The sequence below is a fragment of the Belonocnema kinseyi genome, chromosome 1 (genome assembly GCF_010883055.1).
Source record: "Belonocnema kinseyi isolate 2016_QV_RU_SX_M_011 chromosome 1, B_treatae_v1, whole genome shotgun sequence".
In the NCBI taxonomy this organism is placed as follows: domain Eukaryota; kingdom Metazoa; phylum Arthropoda; class Insecta; order Hymenoptera; family Cynipidae; genus Belonocnema; species Belonocnema kinseyi.
The window spans coordinates 144,135,140-144,155,413 of NC_046657.1; the positions used below are offsets into that span (position 1 = coordinate 144,135,140).

Sequence of the window (20,274 nt, forward strand, 5' to 3'; positions counted from 1 at the left end):
TTCTGAAGTAATAATTTATAACAATTGTTTAAACAATAATTTTAATTAACTATTCATTTTATCAGATGTAAAAAACATAAAGAAGGTTTGCTCAAAGTTTAATTTAAAAATTCCGAGAATTTGATGAATTATGGCAAGCCGTTCGAACTAATTTTTATAATAGTCGTGTGTCTGAATGAAAATTTTCCAATAATTTACATTTATTCGAAGTATCATTCAGCATAATTTTCATTTTTCCAAAAAGCTGCGTAACCTTAAATTAATTTGCACGAATCACCATTTGTCGTAATTCTCACTTCACTGAATCGTTATCCAACAAAAATTTAATTTTCCATAAAAGCACTTCCGCCATAAAAATAATGGTCCGATAATCCTGTTCAATCAATCAGAATTTTTAATTTGAATTACGCGCCATTATTTTTATGGAGTATGTGCTTTGGTTAAAATGAAATTCCTTTTAGATAACGATTTTGTGATGCTTGGGGTTATGACCTTATAAAAAATATTAATTCTTGTAAATGAATTTTAAGTTATCTGGGTATTTGCAGTAATAAAAATTATGTCAAATGATAATTCGAGTAAACGCAAATTATGGAAAATGATGATTGGGAAAAATACGACAATTTTCAGTCTTTTCATCTTCTGAGCAACATTTTTAAATAAAATTTTTTTCATTTTCTGGTTGCATATCATGTTAATATATTTGAATTTCTCTTTGACATACCAGCCTGCACTATTTAAGTGCCAATTGGAATTTAACTTTAATTGAGATTGCAGAACCAACAGATCAAAGTAGATTTTGAAATACCAGCTTCATTAATTCTGGAATAATTCATCGTCCTGGTATTATAACAATATCGCATTCCCAATTTGCAAAATGTTATTATTTCAGGTAATTTTTAATGGGATTTCAAAATTCAACTAAAAATTGAGATTTTCATACGAAAGAAAAAAATTCTTATTTTGTGTCCGATTGAAAAAAAAATTATTTAGCGGAGTTCAATCAAAGTCATAAAATGTACGATTTCTTAGGAAAAAAAAGAAATGAGAGCATAAATGTACAATACTATTTTTTTGTTTCTGTATAATCAATCGAATGACTGTTTTGATTTACTTAGTCTAAATCAAAATAGTGGTATAGTTTAGTTAATGGATATGGATTTAAAAAAAAAATTCTGTCTAGCTTTGCTGGGACTCGAACCCAGGTCTACAGATTGTCCGTTTGGTGCTGTAACTCATTAAGAATTGGGCTAGAGTACAGACTGGCAATCTGTAGAGTCGGGTTCGAATCTCAGCGGAGATAGTTATAATTTTTAGATAAAAAACCTTCCTTTCATCAACCGAAAAAATTTAACTATCCTGGTCATTAATATAAAATCAAAACTATTTTTTTGCAATGATTTCTAAAATTCTGGAAACATCCTTATATAATAGAAGAAAAATATATAAAAGAGATGAGATGACAAACTTTGTACCTGGGCAGAATAAAAAAAATATCAGATAACAAATTTTTTGGTAAGGTTTTTAATGGTTTAATTTAAGGGAATCTGCATTATCGTCAAAGAGATCATCTTCGATAAGTGTAGATATCATTCCACAATTTGTGAAAATAAAAATCATTACTAACGTTCAAGTTAACTCTTTAAATAACAAAAAATATTTAACTTTATTACTGACTAGATGGAAAATAATTTTTTTTTTAATATTGAAATTAAATTTTTTCTGCCAAAATATAATTTCAAAATGTAATAGTTTATTCATAAATAAAATTTTACGATTATTAATTTACATAAATATGAGAAAGGAAGGACAACTTATGCCAGAAAGAATTATTTTTATTTGATAAGTGACAAGTTTCCGAGTATTGACTAATATTTTTGTGAAAAAAGTTTAAATTATTTAAACAATCTTCATTAGTTCAGACAATTTTTTCCCTCTGAATATCTTAAAATAACTGTTTTCTGGAATTGATGACGCATCCAGTGAATGTTAAGACCGATATTTATTATGGAAGACAGTTTTAAATTATTTAAACAATTAATAACAATAATAAATTAATAATTAAGCACTTTTGCCCTATTTTTATAAACAATAATAATTATTTAACAATTTTCTGGTTACGTTATTGATATGTTCTTTTTAGAACGATTTCGTTGAACACAGAAAATATTCACTAAAAAGCGAAATAATGTAAGTGAAGAAGAAAAGACAAGAATTTTTTCAATCTTTCCTATAAAAAGGAGCAAGTTATATTAATTGTTTAAATATTTTTAAACTATCTCTTTCTAACAATAAGACTCTTAATACTAATTTAATGAGTCATTATGTTCCGAAAATAAGAAAGTTTCATGATTCAGATATTTAAAACATTGTTATAATTAATTGAAATTGTTTAAACAAATAAAATTTGCTCAACAAATAAAAAAATATTTTCAAATAATATTATTTTTAAGATTCGTTAATTGTATTCTTGATTTTAAAAATAACTTAATCGCTAAAAATAATTTTAACAAATAGTAACTGTTTAAACAATTAGAAATTATTTTTAAAAAATAATTAAAAACTTGTCACTTATCGAATAAAGGTAATAAATAATGATTTTTTTAAATACTGTCAGTAGCAACAATTTCAGATCAAACTCACAATATTACAGGTTTAGAAGTTCAAACTAAAAATTTGTTTGGTATAAAGTATTCTTTGAAAATTTCTTAAAGCGTGAAATTAAACACAAAGATAACTTTTTAATTTAAAATTGATGCTCAAAATCTCTAAAAACTTTTTTTATTAAAAAAAAAATTTGGAGCGAATGTTCGTACCTAGAGAAATAAGCTATGATATATCCATAATAAAATAAAAATAAAAATTTAGCCAACATATTTTTTTACAATTTCACATAAAATTTTCATAATCTCCTTTTCATATTTATGAAGATGTTTTCAATGGAAGCAACTTTTAGTTTTACATTTTCGCCACCTATACATTTAATTTACGTGAAAGATAAAAAATATTCTTTTGATAAAGATGCAAAATGTACTTTTTTTTTATCTGCGATTTGCGGTCACTCGCTTTCCTTATTATTCTATTTTTTTCACATCGAGATGGGCTTAGAATTATTTTTTTTTTTTATTTTCACAGACTTGCATCGAAAAATATCTACATGGCTAGCGCGAGTAGCACTAAGAATCACCTCTGATTTAAAAAGTAATTACATTTTCAGAAAAAGAGAAAAAAACTTGTTAACAAAACATTTGAAAACCTGATAAAATTCCGCGTCGAATGACCCTTAACAAATGAATTTTTGATCATTTAAAGCAAATACATCGCGTGAGATATTTTTAAAAAATTCAAGAATTTTTCGATTTTCATTATTTTACTTTAACAACTGGTATGGCCTAGGAAATTTCTATGAAAAGCTCAAATTTTATACCATACAGTCCGTGAAGCCTTGTCATTAATTAAAGACAAAAAAAATTGAAAAATCTTCATGGGATCCCGAGATATGACTAAACATTTCCAAGCGTATTTGAGTCGATTTTCAGTCGGCGTAACAAGCGAGGCTGTTGGAGAGCAGTGATCATAAACTGGAAATTCGACGCAGAGACATTTTTTGTCTTACTTTGGAAACCCGTGAAGATTTTTCAAGTTTTATCGGCTTAAATTAAAGATAAGATTTTAAAGTTGACTTCCTGCCAATTCCAATTTTTCAACAAATTTCTTAATTCACAGACCGAGTTAACGAAATATAAAAATGCTGAGAAATTTTCAGCAATCGCCACTGATTACGCTGACTGAAAATGGACACAAAAAGTTTAGACATTTTCATTCATACCTTGGATACCCATGACAATTTTTAAAGTTTTATTGGCTTGAATTAATTATAAGATTTCAAGATTACATCTTATCAATTTCAGGTTTTTTCCAACGAGTTTTTGAAATCACAGCACAAGTTCAACTGAATGTAAAAATTCTGATAAATTCTCGAAAATTCCCTCTGTCACACAGCCTCGCTGGTTACGTCGATTTGATAATCAAGGCAGATACGCTTGGACATTTTCATTCCAATCTTGGAAAGCTATGACAATCTTTAAAGACATACCGGTTTGAATCAATTATATGATTTAAAAGATTACGTCCTGTCAATTTCAGTTTTTTCCGACAAGTTTCTAAAATCATAGCACAAGTTGAAGTTCATATACAAATTCTGAGAAATTCTCTAAAATTACAGCTGTCTGATAGCATCGCTGTTAACACTGGCTAAAAACCGATACAGATACGCTTGGATATTTTTAGTCATATCTCAGAAACCCATGAATACTTTTGGAATTCTATTAGCTCACATTAAAGATAAGATTTCAAAGATTACGTCCTATAGATTTCACTTTTTTCCAAATAAGTTTTTGAAAGCACAATACGAGCTTAAGTTAATATACAAATTTCAAGAAATGTTTAGCAGTCACCAATTTCCTGGAGCATCGCTGGTTACGCCGACTGAAAATCAAAGCAGACATGCTTGGACATTTTAAGTCATATCTCGGAAACCCATTAAGATTTCTAATTTTATCGGCTGAAATTGAAGATGAAGGCCTGTCAGTTTCAGTTTTTTCCCCTCACAAGTTTTTAAGTTACACTACGAGTTGAAATTAATACAAAATTCTAATAAGTTCTCGGCAATCACTGTTGTCGGGCAGCTTCGCTCGTCACGCCGATTAAAAAGCAACGCAGACATGCTTGGACATTTTGAGTCATATCTCGGAAACCAATCACAATTTTTGAAGTTGTACCCGCTTTAAACAAATATAAGATCTCAGAGATTGTGTTTTCCATATTTTTTCTGAAATCACAGCACAAGTTGAAATTAATATAAAAATTCTAAAAATTCTCAAAAATTACTGCTGTCTGGCAACCTTACTGTTTATGCTGACTGAAAATCAATGCAGAAACGCTAGGACATTTTCATTCCTATCTCGGAAACGCATTGAGATTTTTGTATTCTTGTTGGCTCTTATTAAAGACAACACTTCAAAGACTGTGTGATATAAATTCAAAATTTTTGCTATAATTTCTATAGCTTATGCTACCAGTGGAAATCAAGATACCTATTTCAGAAAATTCTCGCATTTTTTTAAAAACACATCACGTCGTATTTTCTCTCCAAAAACTCCAAAATAACACTATTTGGGGCCATTCGACGCGTTATTTAGTTAACTTTTTAACGACTTTCAAAACAAGATTCTCGCACCTTTTTTTAAACAAATAATCAAGTTTTAAATTGAGGAATGATTTCTATTACTGCTCGTCTCATATATAATAATTTTTGACGATATTGTAAAAAGGTAAATTTTAATATTTTGGTTTTGAAACAATAGAAAGCGTTTTCGATAAAGATCTTAGGCAGAAACGAATCAGACCATCAGGGGAATTGAACCGCAATGAAATTCTAGCATGGAATTATACACTTTTCGCATTCCCGATTCGCTCAATTTGAAAGTCATAATATTGGCATAGAAATAGCCGTAATTCAAAAACATCTCGATATCTTTATATCTTTAGACCGATATTTTCCATAAAGCATTTTTCTTCCTGTTTGCAAAAATGTCTCTCGTTATCTTTTACAGCAGTTTTATCTCAACTAACCCTTTTAACTTTCAGTTTGATAAACGAAATGGTAGCACTAGAGCGGAGGTCGTTCACGATATTATTCAAGTTGCGAATATTGCTGATTTGGTAAGTTAATTTTCATTCATAATATTATAGTGGCCACAAAATTTGATTTTTTTAATCCCCTGATTTTTTCCTTATTAATTTTACATTTTTTGTCAAAATAACCATACAAAATTACTTTTAGTTTGCATTTTCGATTAAATGGTCGATTCACCGAAAAGAGATTCAAAATTAACTAAGTAAGTTGCATTTACAACTAGAAAATTACATTTTTAAAAAGTTTTAAATTTACAACTAATGAAGATGAATATTCAAACCAAAGGATACCTTTTCTACCAAAAATGGCAATTTTTTGACAAATCCGCTGAATTTTCGATAAAAATACAAATTTCTAACAAATTACTTAAATTTATAACAAAATAATTAAATTAAAAAAAAGGTACATTTTTAACCAAATGTTTAAATATTCAAACACAAAGTTGATTTTTTTCAGAAAACATTCGACTTAATTCGGAAACGATGCATTTTCGACAAAAGAAATTTTTTTAAAGAAAATAATTCAATTTGTAACATAAAAGTTAATAAATTTTAAAAAAACAGTGAAATTCTCGGTACAAGTTTTTTTTAGAAAACATTTGACTTTTAATTGCAAAAAATGAACTTTCAATAAAACATTTGAATTTTCGACTTAAAAAGATATTTTTTGAAGGGAAAAGTGTGATTTTAAATAAAAATTAAATAAATTTTCAATAATATAGTTGAATTTTCGATACAAAAATACTTCAACTTACAAGAAAATTATTAAATAAAAACAAAATCGTTATTTTTTAAACAAATAATTGAACTTTCTAACAAAAAGTAGGTTTTTTGAGAAAAAGACTTCGATTTTAAACCGAAAGAGATGAATTTTCGACCAAAATGGTCCTTTTTAAAGAATACAGTTAAATTCTTAACAAAAAAATAAAACAATTTTCAAGAAAACTGTAGAATTCTCGGTAAAAAGTTTGTTATAAAACATTTGGCTTTTAAATCGGAAAAAATGAATTTTCAATAAAATATATAAATTTTTGCATCAAAAAGATGATTTTTTAAGGAAACAGTTCAATTTTTGAGAAAAATTAAATAAATTTATGACAATATCGTTGAATTTTTGATACAAAAAAAATTTCAATTTATAACAAAATTACTGAATAAAAAAAGGAGTTAATTTTCAACGAAATCATTCAATTTTCTAACAAAAAGTATGTTTTTTGAGAAAAAGACTTAATTTTTAATCCGAAAGAGCTGAATTTTCGACGAAAAAGATATTTTTAAAAGAATATAGTTAAATTAAAAAAAGATTTGAACAAAACAGTAGAATTCTCGGTAAAAATGTTGTGAGAAAACATTTGACTTTTAAATGGGAAAACATACATTTTTAATAAAACATTTAAATTTTTGACCTAAAAGATAGCTTTTTAAGGAAACAGTTCAATTTTTAAGACCAAAGTAAATAAGTTTTCAACAAAATCGTTCAATTTTCTATAAAAAAAACTTAAATTTACAACAAAATTATTGAATAAAAAAGTAGTTAACTTTTAAGTTGATTCCTCAACCTAAGATTAAGTTGATTCCTCAACCAAAGAAGATAATTTTCAACAAAGCACTTACATGTTTACCCAAAGAAGACAAAAGGTTTTAAAAAAAGTTAAACTTTCAACTGAAAGACGAATTCTTAAACAAATATCCAGATTTTCATCAACGGGATCGATTTTCAGATTTCCACAAATAAAGATTTTTCCGTTAATAGACAAAAAAAAGTTTACTTAAAATATTAAACTTTCAACTTAAAAGAGAAATTTTCGGAACAAGAGTGTAATTTTTTATTTGAAAATATAAGTTTTCAACAAAAATGTTCATTTTAAACCAAAAGGTGTGCATTTTTAACTAATCAGACGAGTTTTGAACTAAATATGATCAATTCGAAAAAAAATGGGAATGCATATTTTCAGTGAAACGCATTAATAAAATAAAAATTAACAAAATGTTTGGATTCTTATCGAAAGACATTAATATTCAAACCGGAAATTAATTTTTTAACAAAATGTTTCAAATTTTAACCAAAGAGATGAATTTTCAATAAGAATTTATAATCTTCAACAGGAATATTTATATTTTCAGTTAAAGGAATTAATTTGCAGAAGAAAAAAATGGATTTTCAATCTAAGAGATGGATTTTCAACTACAACTGTGAATGTTTAATATAAATAGGATTTGTTAGAAAAGTTGTTCGAACTTTAAACAAGTAGTTTAATTTTTATCTAAAAATAGGAATTTTTTGACGAATAATGTAATAGTAAATTTTTAAAACAAAAAAGATTTGAATATCAAGTAAAAACTGTTTTGAACCGAAAATGATGTATTTTCAATAAAATAGTTAAATCTTCAACCAATTGTTCGATATAGGTAAAAGTTGTCCATTTAAATAAAAAATAAAAAAACTCAAATCTCTTTAAAATTGAATGCTTGAGCTTTAAAAAAAATCATAATCGGTCAAGAAAAACGGTAACAAAAAAGGAAGGTAGAATAAGGGTTCAGATGCAGTAAGGACACGAGCGTTTGAAAACTCCCCTTTAAATTTTCAATTAATCAATATTAAACAATGTTCGGTAAAGTTTATTTATTTATGTTTCGAAAAATAATTGAATTTGAGGAAATTTGTCCTTGCTTATCTAATTTTATTATTAAAAGCCGTCTTTCGAAAAATTGAAATATTCGCAGTTTTAAATTTGGATATCACGATACGTTTGAAAAATACTTTTCAGCCTTTTTAAACGCTGATTTTTAGGGAAAAAACTTTAAATAGAAAAAGTTTCCTTTTACCATTTTCTACAAAGCTGGGTTTTTAAGATTGCTTAATCTTTAAGTTCCAAACTTTAAAATTTAAATATCACAAAATGCGTGTGCAATACTTTTTAGCCTTTTGGGGCGATTTTACTTTTATTGTATCCACACCCTAATTCGAATTTTCTTTTTGTGTAAGTACAACGCTGAAAATAAGTAGAAACACTTTAAGAAAAAAGTTTGCTATTTTGCCATTATTCACAAACCTGTACTTTTAGAACTCTAAATTTTTTTACTTTGAATTTTAGATGTCATGATTATCTTGGATAATTATTTTTACCCTCTCATTGCATCCGGACCCTGATTCGACTTTTCTTTTTGTGTAGCTTCAAGGCTAAAAATAAGTAGAAACACTTTAAGAGTTCCATTTTACCATTCTCGACAAACCACATTTTTTTAAGTCTAAATTTTTTAAATTTGAATTTTAGATATCATGATAATCTTGGATAATTTTTTTTACTATATTATTTAATCAGTAACCTAATTAGACTTTGTTTGTGCACCTCCAATGTTAGAAATAAGTAGAAACACTTTCCGAGAAAAGACTTCCATTTTACCAATATCTACGAACCCGTGCTTTTAGAGATTTAATTTTTAAACTTTGACTTTTAGATATCATTATAATCTTGGATAATTATTTTCGCCATCCACTTATTGCATCCGGACCCTAATTACTAGAAATTATAATAAAATATTTTTCCGTCTTCTTCGCATATTTTAAAGTTTTTTTTTGTTTTTTTGTTGTTTTTTTTTTGTTACTATTTCCCTGCACCTTTTCTTATTTTATTAAATAGTAGCGTGCGGCTGTCTTGAAATGTAAATGACGTTTGTCTGTTTCAGTACTTCCGTACATTGAATACTAGAGTATCAGTAGTATACATCGAAACATGGCAAGGCGGCAACCAAGCGCCGATCGATAAAAGCATGGATATTGGTCGTGCCTTGCTAAACTTCAACGATTATACGATGCGGAAAATGTATCAAATTAGCCCCGATACAACTCAATTGCTCACGTAAGTCCACATATATTATTAACCATATTATCTTATTTTTTAGCTAAGGGAAATAGTTTTACATCGATTGACTAACGGTTTTTGAGCCACGAGTCTAAAAAAAAATGGTTATATGGTAGTCTTTAATTGAGGAAAAAATTAGCTCTGCTGGGATTCGAACCCAGGTCTGCAGGTTCCCGTTAAGTTGCTCTAATCCACTAAGCTACAGAGGGGAACGAGATTCATTTTTTTCACAGTTACCAAGCCAAAAAACGAATTTTTGTAAATAGACTATTTTTAACCAGGAAAGTTGAAATTTTGACCACAAATTTTATTTTCTTCCAAGAGAAGAATTTGCAATCCACAGGATGAATTTTCAACAAAATAGTTGAATTTTCTACCAGAAAAGATAACTTTACAAAATAGTTGCATTTTCAACCAAGAAGATTAATTTTGTTCAAAGAAAAAAATTGAACCAAGTACACGAATTTGCAACCAAATAGTTCAATTTAAAATTTAAAAAATTTTCAGCCAATAACATAATATCTAAATTTTCATTTACAAAAATTAATTTAAACGACCATATTTTTTGAAAAATAGTTAAATTTTCAAGAGAATAAAGTAACTTTCAATTAAAATGATGAATCTTCAATTTTAAAAAATTCATAATTAATCATAAACCAAAATGATGAATTTTTAACAAAAAAGATTAATTTTTAACCTAAAGAGACCAATTTTTATCAAAATACATTAATTTTTGTTACTAAAAATAAATTTGTAACAAGATAGTTAAATTGGTAAATAATTGAATCCATTTTTAACCAAATGTTTCATTATTGTACCAAAGAAGTTGGATTTTAAACCAAACATGAAATAGCTACATTAATATGTTCTATTTGAATTATTATATTTGAATGTATAACCAATAACCTGAATTTTCAACAAAAAGGTTTATTATAAACAAAATAGTTTAATTTTTAAAACGATTAATTTTATGAAAAACAGTTAAAATTGAAATCTAAAATCTAAAGTTAAGAAAAAGTTAACGAATAAATATTTTTGTTTGTAATAAGAAAATAGTTCAATTTTCGAATTATAAATGATAGATTTTTCACCAAAAATCCAGCTAAAAATTGAATAGATACATTTTCAAGTAAGAAAGTTAAATAAAAAAGAAAAGAATTTGCTAAGGTTAACATGGTTAAATAAATAGTTTGATTTTTCGTGAAATAGTTTAATTTTTTATCAATGTATTTGCATTTTTAAAGAAAAAAATATACATGTAAATTCTCAACAAGACATTTAATAGTTAATATTTTAGCAAAAAAATATTTTTATTTTAAATCAAGAATAAATAGTTTAACGAATAAATAATAAATAGCTTAACGAGAAAGACGAATTTTCAACAAAATTGTTGAATCCTCAACCAAGAGAGATTAATCTTTAACTAAGCAGTTATATTTTGAACCGAATTTAAAACATCAATTTTAAATCGAAAATTAAACTTTTTAATTTTCAGTGAAGAAAATTAATTCTCAACGAAAAAGAACAAAATTCATTTATTTTCAACAAAAAAATATTAATTTGAGTCTAGAAAAAAAATAACTAAAAAATAAAGATATATTTTAAACAATAAATTGAATAGTTAAATTTTCATTAAAAACATTAATTTAAAACAAAAAATAAGAAGAGTTTTCAACAAAATAGCTACATTTTTTAACGAATAATAAAATTCTCAACTAAACAAGGATAATTTGTACCAAAACTATAATCGTAGTGAGTTCTATTATTTTCATTTTAAATTTAAGCCAAAAAGTCGCAAGAAAGAGGAATTTTCTTAAAAACAGGAGAAAAACTAAGAGTTTTTTTAAAAGGTGGGAAAAAAAAAGTTTTCAAACATCCCCTAATCAGTTAAGTTAATCTGTCGTCTGATTTAATTTTTAAATTATATCAATTTTCTTAAATTAAACAAAAAAGTGCCTAAATAATTAAATTAAAAGAATGATCATAATATTATTAAATAATTAAAAATCATTATTTATTTTTTGATTGACTGTTAATCAGCCGCGGTGCGGATTTGAAACTACAACGACACTATTGCCATGTGAAGCATTTAATCAATTACGCCATCAGTACCACAGAATATCGTTTCTTATTTCTCCTATTTCCCCGGACCAAAAACTCCTTAATTAAAGTAGGTAATAATATAAAAATTAAATTATCCGTTTTTAATTAAATTGAGAAATGGATTTTTAATTAATAAACAATAAAAAGCGCGCTTCACTTTTTCAAAATTAAACCATCTCGTCCACTTGTTCGGAACTATTTGGCTTTTTTCAAACCTTTTTCGTCTTAATTTAGATATTATTAATATAGCAAAGAAATTCTAAATTTTTAATTAAACTGAAAAAAAGGTTTTATAGAGAGTTTTTTATTCCTCTTAAAAATCGGCCAAATGTGGGTTAATTCGTTCTGCTGGACTTACTTTCAATAATTGAGAGTCCGGATGCAATAAGGGGACGAGCGCTCGAAAACGCGGAAAAGTATTGTCCAAGCGTATTTTGATATAAAAATTTTTAATAAAAGAAATCTAGATTATAAGAATACGGGCTTATATAGAATGAAAAGATACCACTTTTTTGTATTTATTGTTTTTATTCACTGAAAATTTTTAATAATAAAATTAAAAAAGCGGAATCGTATTAAATTTGTAATTGATTATTATTAAAGAAATAGTTAACGAATTTATCTTCGCTCTGTAGATATGAATGGAGTATGCTGGGTCTGTATACCAAATGACAAATAGTTTTAATCATATTTGGCAAATTTATGACGAATAATGTTTTTAAAAATAATTGAATTTAAGGAAATTATTTCTTCGCGTTTCTCATTTTGTTATTAAAAGTTTTCATGCGAGAAAAAACTATATATTAAAAAAATTTTCATCTTGTCATTTTCTACAAACTCGTATTTTTAACATATAAATTTTTTAACTTGGACAATACTTATTACCCTTTTTAAGCCTTCATCCCTTTATTCCATCTGGACCCTAATTCGAATTTTCTTTCCGACTTATTAGAAGATTTCTTATAAAATGTTACTAAAAATTAAATTTGGAAATCAATTTATACAACTTATAAAATTTAATTATTAAAAATGTTTATTGCAAAATAAACTCTGAAGAAAGAAAGTTCCGTGTTTTCATGCTCTACAAACAGGTATTTAAACAATTAAACAATTTTGAACACTACAATTTGGATATCATGAGATGCTCTGGCAATTCTTTTTAACGTTTTTGAACGCTCGTCCCCTTATTACATTCGGACCATTACTCTACTTTTTTGTGAGTAATTTGAACAAATTAAAATGTTAAATAGAAATATTACTTGAATAGCCATAACCTAATTCATCATTAAAAGATTTCACAAAAATTGAACTTCGCTCGATACGTGTCATCAGTGAAACTAAAAAACACGAAACGAAAATAACTGTTCTTAAACAAGAAGCAGATTCAATTTCTTCCCTCATTTTGTAAACTTCCCTAGAGTATACTGCGTACATATGCCAAACTACAAACAGTTTTAATAAGATTATTTTGAGTTATGATGAATTTTTAAATAAACAATGGAATTTGGGAAAACATTTATTTAATTGGTTTAATTTTACTGGAAAAAAGCTTTCAATAAAAAAATTTCCATCTCGTCTTATTGCCTCCGGCCCGTATTCGACTTTTCTTTTTATCTAACGCCAACACTAACCAAAATCTACAAAAAATCTTATCTAAATAGTGAAAAACAAAATTTTTGCTAGAAGTTTTCTCAACTTTGACCTCTATACTATTTGTCGTTGAAACTAAATTAATATGGTTACCAACAATGTTCAAAATTTAAAATATGAACTTTAAAATGTAGATATTACGAGACGCTTGGACAATAATTTCTAGCGTTTTCGTACATGCGTTCCTTAATTGAATCCGGACCCTAATTCGACTTTAATTTTTGTATAACTCCTACACTAAATAAAAACAAAATAGGAATCTTACCTGAATGGTGAGAAACAAATTCCGCACTGAAAGATTTCTCACCTTTGATATTTCCTCGATACTTTTTGTCAGCGAAACAAAAAAAACATGCTTACCGACAGGTCTCAATTTTTAAACAATTTTGATTGAACAAAAAGCAGTTTTAATTTCTTTCTTCATTTCTAGGCATTAATAGAGTATACTGCGTACACACACCAAATTTTTAAACAGATTCATTAATATTTTCTAAGTAATGACGATTTATTAAAAAAAATTTAATTTGGGGTAAAATTAACTTCACTTTTTTAACTTTACTATTAAAACTGATCGCTGAAAACTGGTTCCATCTTGTCATGCTTCACAAACAGTTATTTATTACAATTCCTAATTTTTATGTTTAAAATTTGGATATCACGAGAAACTTGTAAAATAATTTCTAGCATTTTCGACCGCTCGTCCCCTTATTGCATCAAGGCCCTAACTCTACCTTCCTTTTTTTATAATTCTTATACTAAAAATAATAAAAACAGAATATCCAATTTCTGGCTATATTTTCAAGCTCGTGTCGGAATGAAAAAATTAAAAATAAACACTTTTAATTTAATTCGTTCTAAAACTCAGTTATCATTATATATTATTAAACAAGAGCTAGTTCTAATTTACTTCTTTATTTTGTAGGCACTATTAGAGTAAGCTACGTATATGTGCCAAAAAAGACGCATTTTTAATCATATTTTTCTCAGTAATTACGATTTATAAAAAAAATTGAGTTTGGCGGAAAATTTATTTAAATTTTTGAATTTTATTATGAAAATTATTCATTGGAAAGAATTTAAATGAAAAAAAAAAAAACATTTTGTCTTGTCATGCTCTACAGACAAGTACTTGAAGAAATTTAATTTTGAAAATTAAATTTTGTTTATCACAAGAACCTTGGGCAACACGTTTTATCTTTTTTGAGCGCTCCTACCCTCATTGCATCCGGACCCTAATTTTACCTTCCCTTTTCTATAATTCCCATGTTAAGAAAAAACAGCATATCCAATTTCTGGCTATATTTGCAAGACCGTGTCAGCATGCAAAAAAAAACTACTTTTAATCTCTTTTGGTCTACTTCTCAATTTTTATTATTCATTATTAAACAAAAAACAGTTTTAATTTAATTCTTTATTTTGTAGGTATCAATAAAATGTACTTCGTAGTTGAAACAAATCAGAAACAGTTTTATTCATATTTTTCTAATTTACGACGATTTTTTAAAATTGAATTTGAGGAAAAGTTAATTTCACTTTTTAATTGTATCATTAAAAATGGTAACTGAAAAAAGAGTTAAATAAAAAAGCAATTCATCTGGGCATGCTTTACAAACAAATAATTTAAAAAAGTTAATTTTAAAGCTTGAAATTTGTTTATCACAATACATTTAGCCTTTTGGAGTGCTCTTCACCTAATCGCATCCGGACCCTTATTCGGTCTTCCTTTTTTTATAACTTCCACGTTAGAAATAAAGAACAAAATGTTTAATTTCTAGCTATGTTTTCAAGCCCGTGTCGCAATGAAAAAGTATTTAAAAAAGCACTTTTATTCTCCTGTGGTCTACATCTCAATTTTTCATTTTTATTTAATTTTTCATTTTTTAGGCACTACTAGAGTATACTGCTTATATATCAAACTAGACACAGTTTTAATAGTATTTTTCGTAGTTACAACGATTAAAAAAATAGAATTGGGAAAAAATTTAAGTAAAAAAAAGTTTCGTCATGTCATGCTTTACAGGTAAATAGTTAGAAAAGAGTTCATTTTGAAGCTTGAAATTTGCTTATCACCATAGTTTTTAGCCTTTTTGAGTGCTTGTCCCCTTATTGTATCCGGACCCTAATTCTACCTTCCTTTTTCTATAATTCCCAGACTAAAAATAATAAAAAAAGGAATATCCAATTTCTGAATATATTTTTAAGCACTTGTTAGAATTAAAAAAATAATAAAAAAAACACTTTTAATCTCCTTTGCTCTACATCTCAATTTTTATTATATATTATTAAACAAGAGGTACTTCTTGTCTCATTTTTCATTTTGTAGGAATTACTAGAGTATACTGCTTATATGTACTAAACTAAAAACAGCTATAATAACATTTTTCTGAGTTATGCCAATTTATAAAAAAAATGGAATTATAAAAAATGTATTGCGCTTTTTAAAATTTACAAATAAAAATGTTAACTAGATAAAAATTTAAGTAAAAAAAAGTTTTGTCTTGGCATGCCTTGCAGGCAAAAAGTTACAAAAAAAGTTAATTTTAAAGCTGGAAATTTGTTTAACACAATACTTTTCAGCCTTTTTGAGGGTTCGTTTCCTTATTGCATCCGGACCCTAATTCTACCTTTCTTTTTCTATAACTCCCAAATTAAAAATAACAAAAGGAATATCGAATTTCTGGCTATATTTTCAAGCCCGTGTCGGACTGGAAAAAATATTTTAAAAAACACTTTTAATCTTCTTTGGTCTACATCATTTTTATAATATATTATTAAACAAGAGGTAGTTCCTACATCATTTTTCATTTTTTAGGCATTACTAGAGTATACTACTTATATGTACCAAACTAGAAACAGTTTTAATAACATTTTTCTGAGTTATGACGATTTATAAAAAAATTGGAATTGGAAGAAAACTTATTTCACTGTTTAAACTTTATTAATAAAAATGTTAACTGGATAAAAATTTAAGTAAAAGAAAGTTTTGTCTTAACATGTTTTACAGACAAATATTGAAAAAAGGTAGTTTTGAAGTTTGAAATTTGTTTAATCACAATACTTTTTCCCCCTTTTCGAGTGCTCGTCCCCTTATTGCATCCGGACCCTAATTCTACTTTCCTTTTTCTATAACTCAAATGCTAAAAATAACAAAAGGAATATCGAATTTCTGGCTATATTTTCAAGCCCGTGTCGGACTGGAAAAAGTATTTAAAAAAACACTTTTAATCTTCTTTGGTCTACATCTCAATTTTTACGATATATTATTAAACAAGAGGTAGTTCTTATTTCATTTTTCATTTTGTAGGCATTACTGGAGTATACTGCTTATATGTACGAAACTAGAAACAGTTTTAATAACATTATTCTGAGTTACGATGATTTATAAAAAAATGAAATTATAAAAAAATTTATTTCACTTTTTAAAATTTATTAATAAAAATGTTAACTGGATACAAATATAAGTAAAAAAATTTTTGTCTTGTCATGCCTTACAGGCAAAAAGTTAAAAAAAAGTTAATTTTAAAGCTTGAAATTTGTTTAACACAATACTTTTCAGCCTTTTTGAGTGCTCGTATCCTTATTGCATCCGGACCCTAATTTTACTTTCCTTTTTCTATAACTCCCAAGCTTAAATTAACAAACGGAATATCCAATTTCTCGCTATATTTCCAAGCCCGTGTCGGCATGAGAAAATACAAAAACCACTTTTAATCTCTTTGGTCTACATCACTACATTCAGTCCGCGGATAAATCTGGCTAACGACGAACTCAGCTTTGTTTTACAAAAACGTATTCACCGAAGCGGAATTCATCCCGATAACTCCTGGAAGAGCTATCTCGTGAACAGACTTAAAGCCCCATGATCATGTTTTTTTTTCAGCTAAAAACTAATTTAAGGGTCTATAATAAATATACGAATATATTTGTAGATAGATGGATGTTCTGGGTTTATAAAGCGGACGTGCGTGATTTAGTAAAAAAAAAAACATTAACGTAGACGAGAAAAAGCTTTAAATCATTCACTTGCGTTCGAATCGCGAGGGATTGTCAATAACGTATCGCAATCGATTGTGATTCGCGGAAAAGCTGATTAATGCGGTCAACCCTGGTCAGCCGGTGAGCAGTTGGTGACTGTTCAATTCCGGAAAGGGAGCGCCCATTAATTAAATAAGGCTTAATGGGGAGGGGGGTTACTTTTTGTGTAAGTTTCTTCTTTTCAATTGCGTTTTTAAATATACTAATTGAAACCTGTTTTGGCTGTCTTTTTTTCCAAGGAGGGGAGGTGAGGAGAACTAATGGGGTATAGTGAGAGGGGAATTAGGTGAAGTGACGGAAAAAGCTGAGAGCGGAAGTGAAGAGAAATAAAAAGATAGGAAGTATAGGAAGTGAAGGGGAATAAAGAGAGGAGAATCAGGGTGAATGAAGGAGCCGGGAGAAGGAGAAATAATGGGAGAAAAATAGGGAGAATAAGGGAATTGGAAGAAGTGTGAATGATGGGAAATAAAAGAAGACAAGGTAGGCGCAGTGTGAGAAATATGGAAAATAAGGGAAGGGGAGTATGGTAGGAGCGATAAGGGGGCCCGGGCGTAGGGTGAGTAAAAAAAATATTTCGAATAAATATAATATGCAGTCTAAAATGATAAGAATTAGAGTGTTGACTTGACCGGAAAACGAGGAAACATCAGGAAACGACCGGGATTTGCCCGAAAAATTACCGGGAATTGAATTTAAAAAACTGGAATTTACTTCTGATTATAACAAAATTCAAGTTTTCATAATTTGTAATTTTGGTCAATTTAGGAAAGTTATTATTACTTTATCTACAGTTTCAGAGCATACGAGTAAAACCAATTATCGTTTTTATTTTAGGACAGGGATTTTCAGTAAAAAAAATTCCTTTGGGACAGGGAATTTTTGACATGGAAAGGAAGTTTTTAAAAGAATTAAAACTAGAATTTAGAAGAAAGGAGTTTAAAAAATCCATGTTTTAAGTCAAAATTTGTCAAAATTTTAAGTTGTTTCTTTCTCGAAGTTTGAAAAAAGAAAGAACTTTCAGTAGTTTTTAGATCAGAAGTAGTATTTTGAAAAGGAAATATTTATAAATTATAATATACATTTTTTAAACATTTTTATTAAAACATTTACCTACCTTTCTTGAAAATTCGACAATTTGCGGTTGAAAGCTGAACTCTTTTGTTAAAAATTAATTTTGTTGTTGGAAAATTCATCATTTTACTGAAAATTCACCTCTTTTTGAAAATGTAACTAGTTTGCTGAAAACCAAGTTCTTAACTAAAAATATAACTATTCTAGAAGAAAATTTAACTATTTTGGGTGGATTAAAGATGAAATATTAAACATTCATCCTTTTTAACAAAAATTCATTACTTTAATTGAGAAATGAGCCATTTGATTGCAAACTTCCTTTTTCTTTAGATGAAATAGATTTTTAAACAAAAATTTAGCTATTTTATTTTTGGTTAAAATTTTATCTTTTTTTAATGAAACTTCAAGTATTTGGTTAAAAATTTATATTTTTTATTTAAAAATTGAACCATATAAAAAAATTCATGCAATATGTGAAAAATTCGTCTTTTTTGTATTAAATTAATATTATGGGTTGAAAATTCATCTTTTTAGTAAATATAAAATTCAACTATTTCTGTTGAACATTCATAATTTTAGATGATTTATCAGTTTGTTGAAAATTAATTTTTTCAACTTAAAATTCAACCGTTCCACTTTGAGTTGAAAATGGACTTTCTCTAGTTCAAGATTTAACAATTTGGATATAAATTTATCTTTTTAATTGCAAATTTATTTATTTATTCTTTAAATTCAGGTATTTTTTTAACCTTCTTTTGTGATAGTGAATCTCTTTTTTTTAAATTGAAAACGTTTTTTTTCTTTGATAGTTAATCTAATTGTTTAAAAATCTTTCTTTTTAGTTGAAAATCCAAGTATTTCGTTTGAAAATTCGTCACTTTAGTTGAAAATTCCTTTTTTAGGTTAAATATTAATTTGCTCGCCTGAAAAATAAACTCATTTGTTGAAAATTAATTATTTCAATGAAGATTTATAATCTTGATCGAAAATTAATTTCCTTGGTTAAAAACTGAGCTGGTTGATTAAAAAATTATATTTTTTGGTTGATAATAATTGGTTTTTCTTAAGCTAAAAAGGAAAATACTATTTAAGTTAAAAATACCAGAATTTTAGTTAAAAATTATTTTGTTTTTAATTAAAAATTAATTTTTTGACTGAAAAATCAATTATTCCATTTTTGTTTGAAGAATTATCTATTTCAGTTGAAATTATTTTTTGTTTAGTTAAAAGTTCTACTGTTTCAGTTAAAGATGCAATGCTTCAGTTGAAAAATCATTTTCTTTTTTAAATTTCAACTATTCCAGTAAAAGAGTAACTATTTTATATTTTGCAAAAAGGATGTTTTCTAGCTTAAAATTCTACTATTGGGTTGAAAATTTGTCTCCTAAATTGTAACTTTTGGTAGAAGATTAATATTTGTTTGAAAATGAGTCTTTTTGTTTAAAAATTAATTTTAGCGTTTGAAAATTAATCTTGTTAGTTAAAAATGCAAGTATACTCTTAAAAACAAAAAAAATTTATTAACATTGATTTATTAATTATTGATTATTTATAAAACTGGAATTTTTTGAATCATATTTGTTTTAAAATTATCTTTTTTTAAAATTATTATTATTTATTCAGTGGAATATTTATCAAATTGTTAAATTCGTTTCTAATTGTTTAACAACTTTCATTTGTTTAAATAATTTTATTTAAAATTTGGTTGACATTGTAATGAAAATTATTACTGTTGGTCTAGTGAAATATTTATGAATATTGGTTAATTCTTTTTGAATTATGTAAACAAATTCCATTTGTTTAAAATAGGATTTTATTCTAACAAGGAAGGTACTCCAAGTGTCCCTCGCCGATT

The 20,274-nt window shown here is 26.8% G+C and overlaps 1 protein-coding gene across 4 annotated transcripts in view; it reads left to right on the plus strand.

Moving 5' to 3' along the window:
- LOC117182616 (disintegrin and metalloproteinase domain-containing protein 33) overlaps positions 1 to 20,274 on the plus strand; it is a 362,482-nt gene that overhangs the window by 227,848 nt on the left and 114,360 nt on the right. For all 4 annotated transcript variants that reach the window (XM_033375720.1, XM_033375725.1, XM_033375731.1 and 1 more), the window contains exons 9-10: positions 5,650 to 5,724; positions 9,385 to 9,557. In XM_033375720.1, the coding sequence (XP_033231611.1) occupies positions 5,650 to 5,724; positions 9,385 to 9,557 (248 nt within the window). The remainder of the gene's footprint in view (positions 1 to 5,649; positions 5,725 to 9,384; positions 9,558 to 20,274) is intronic.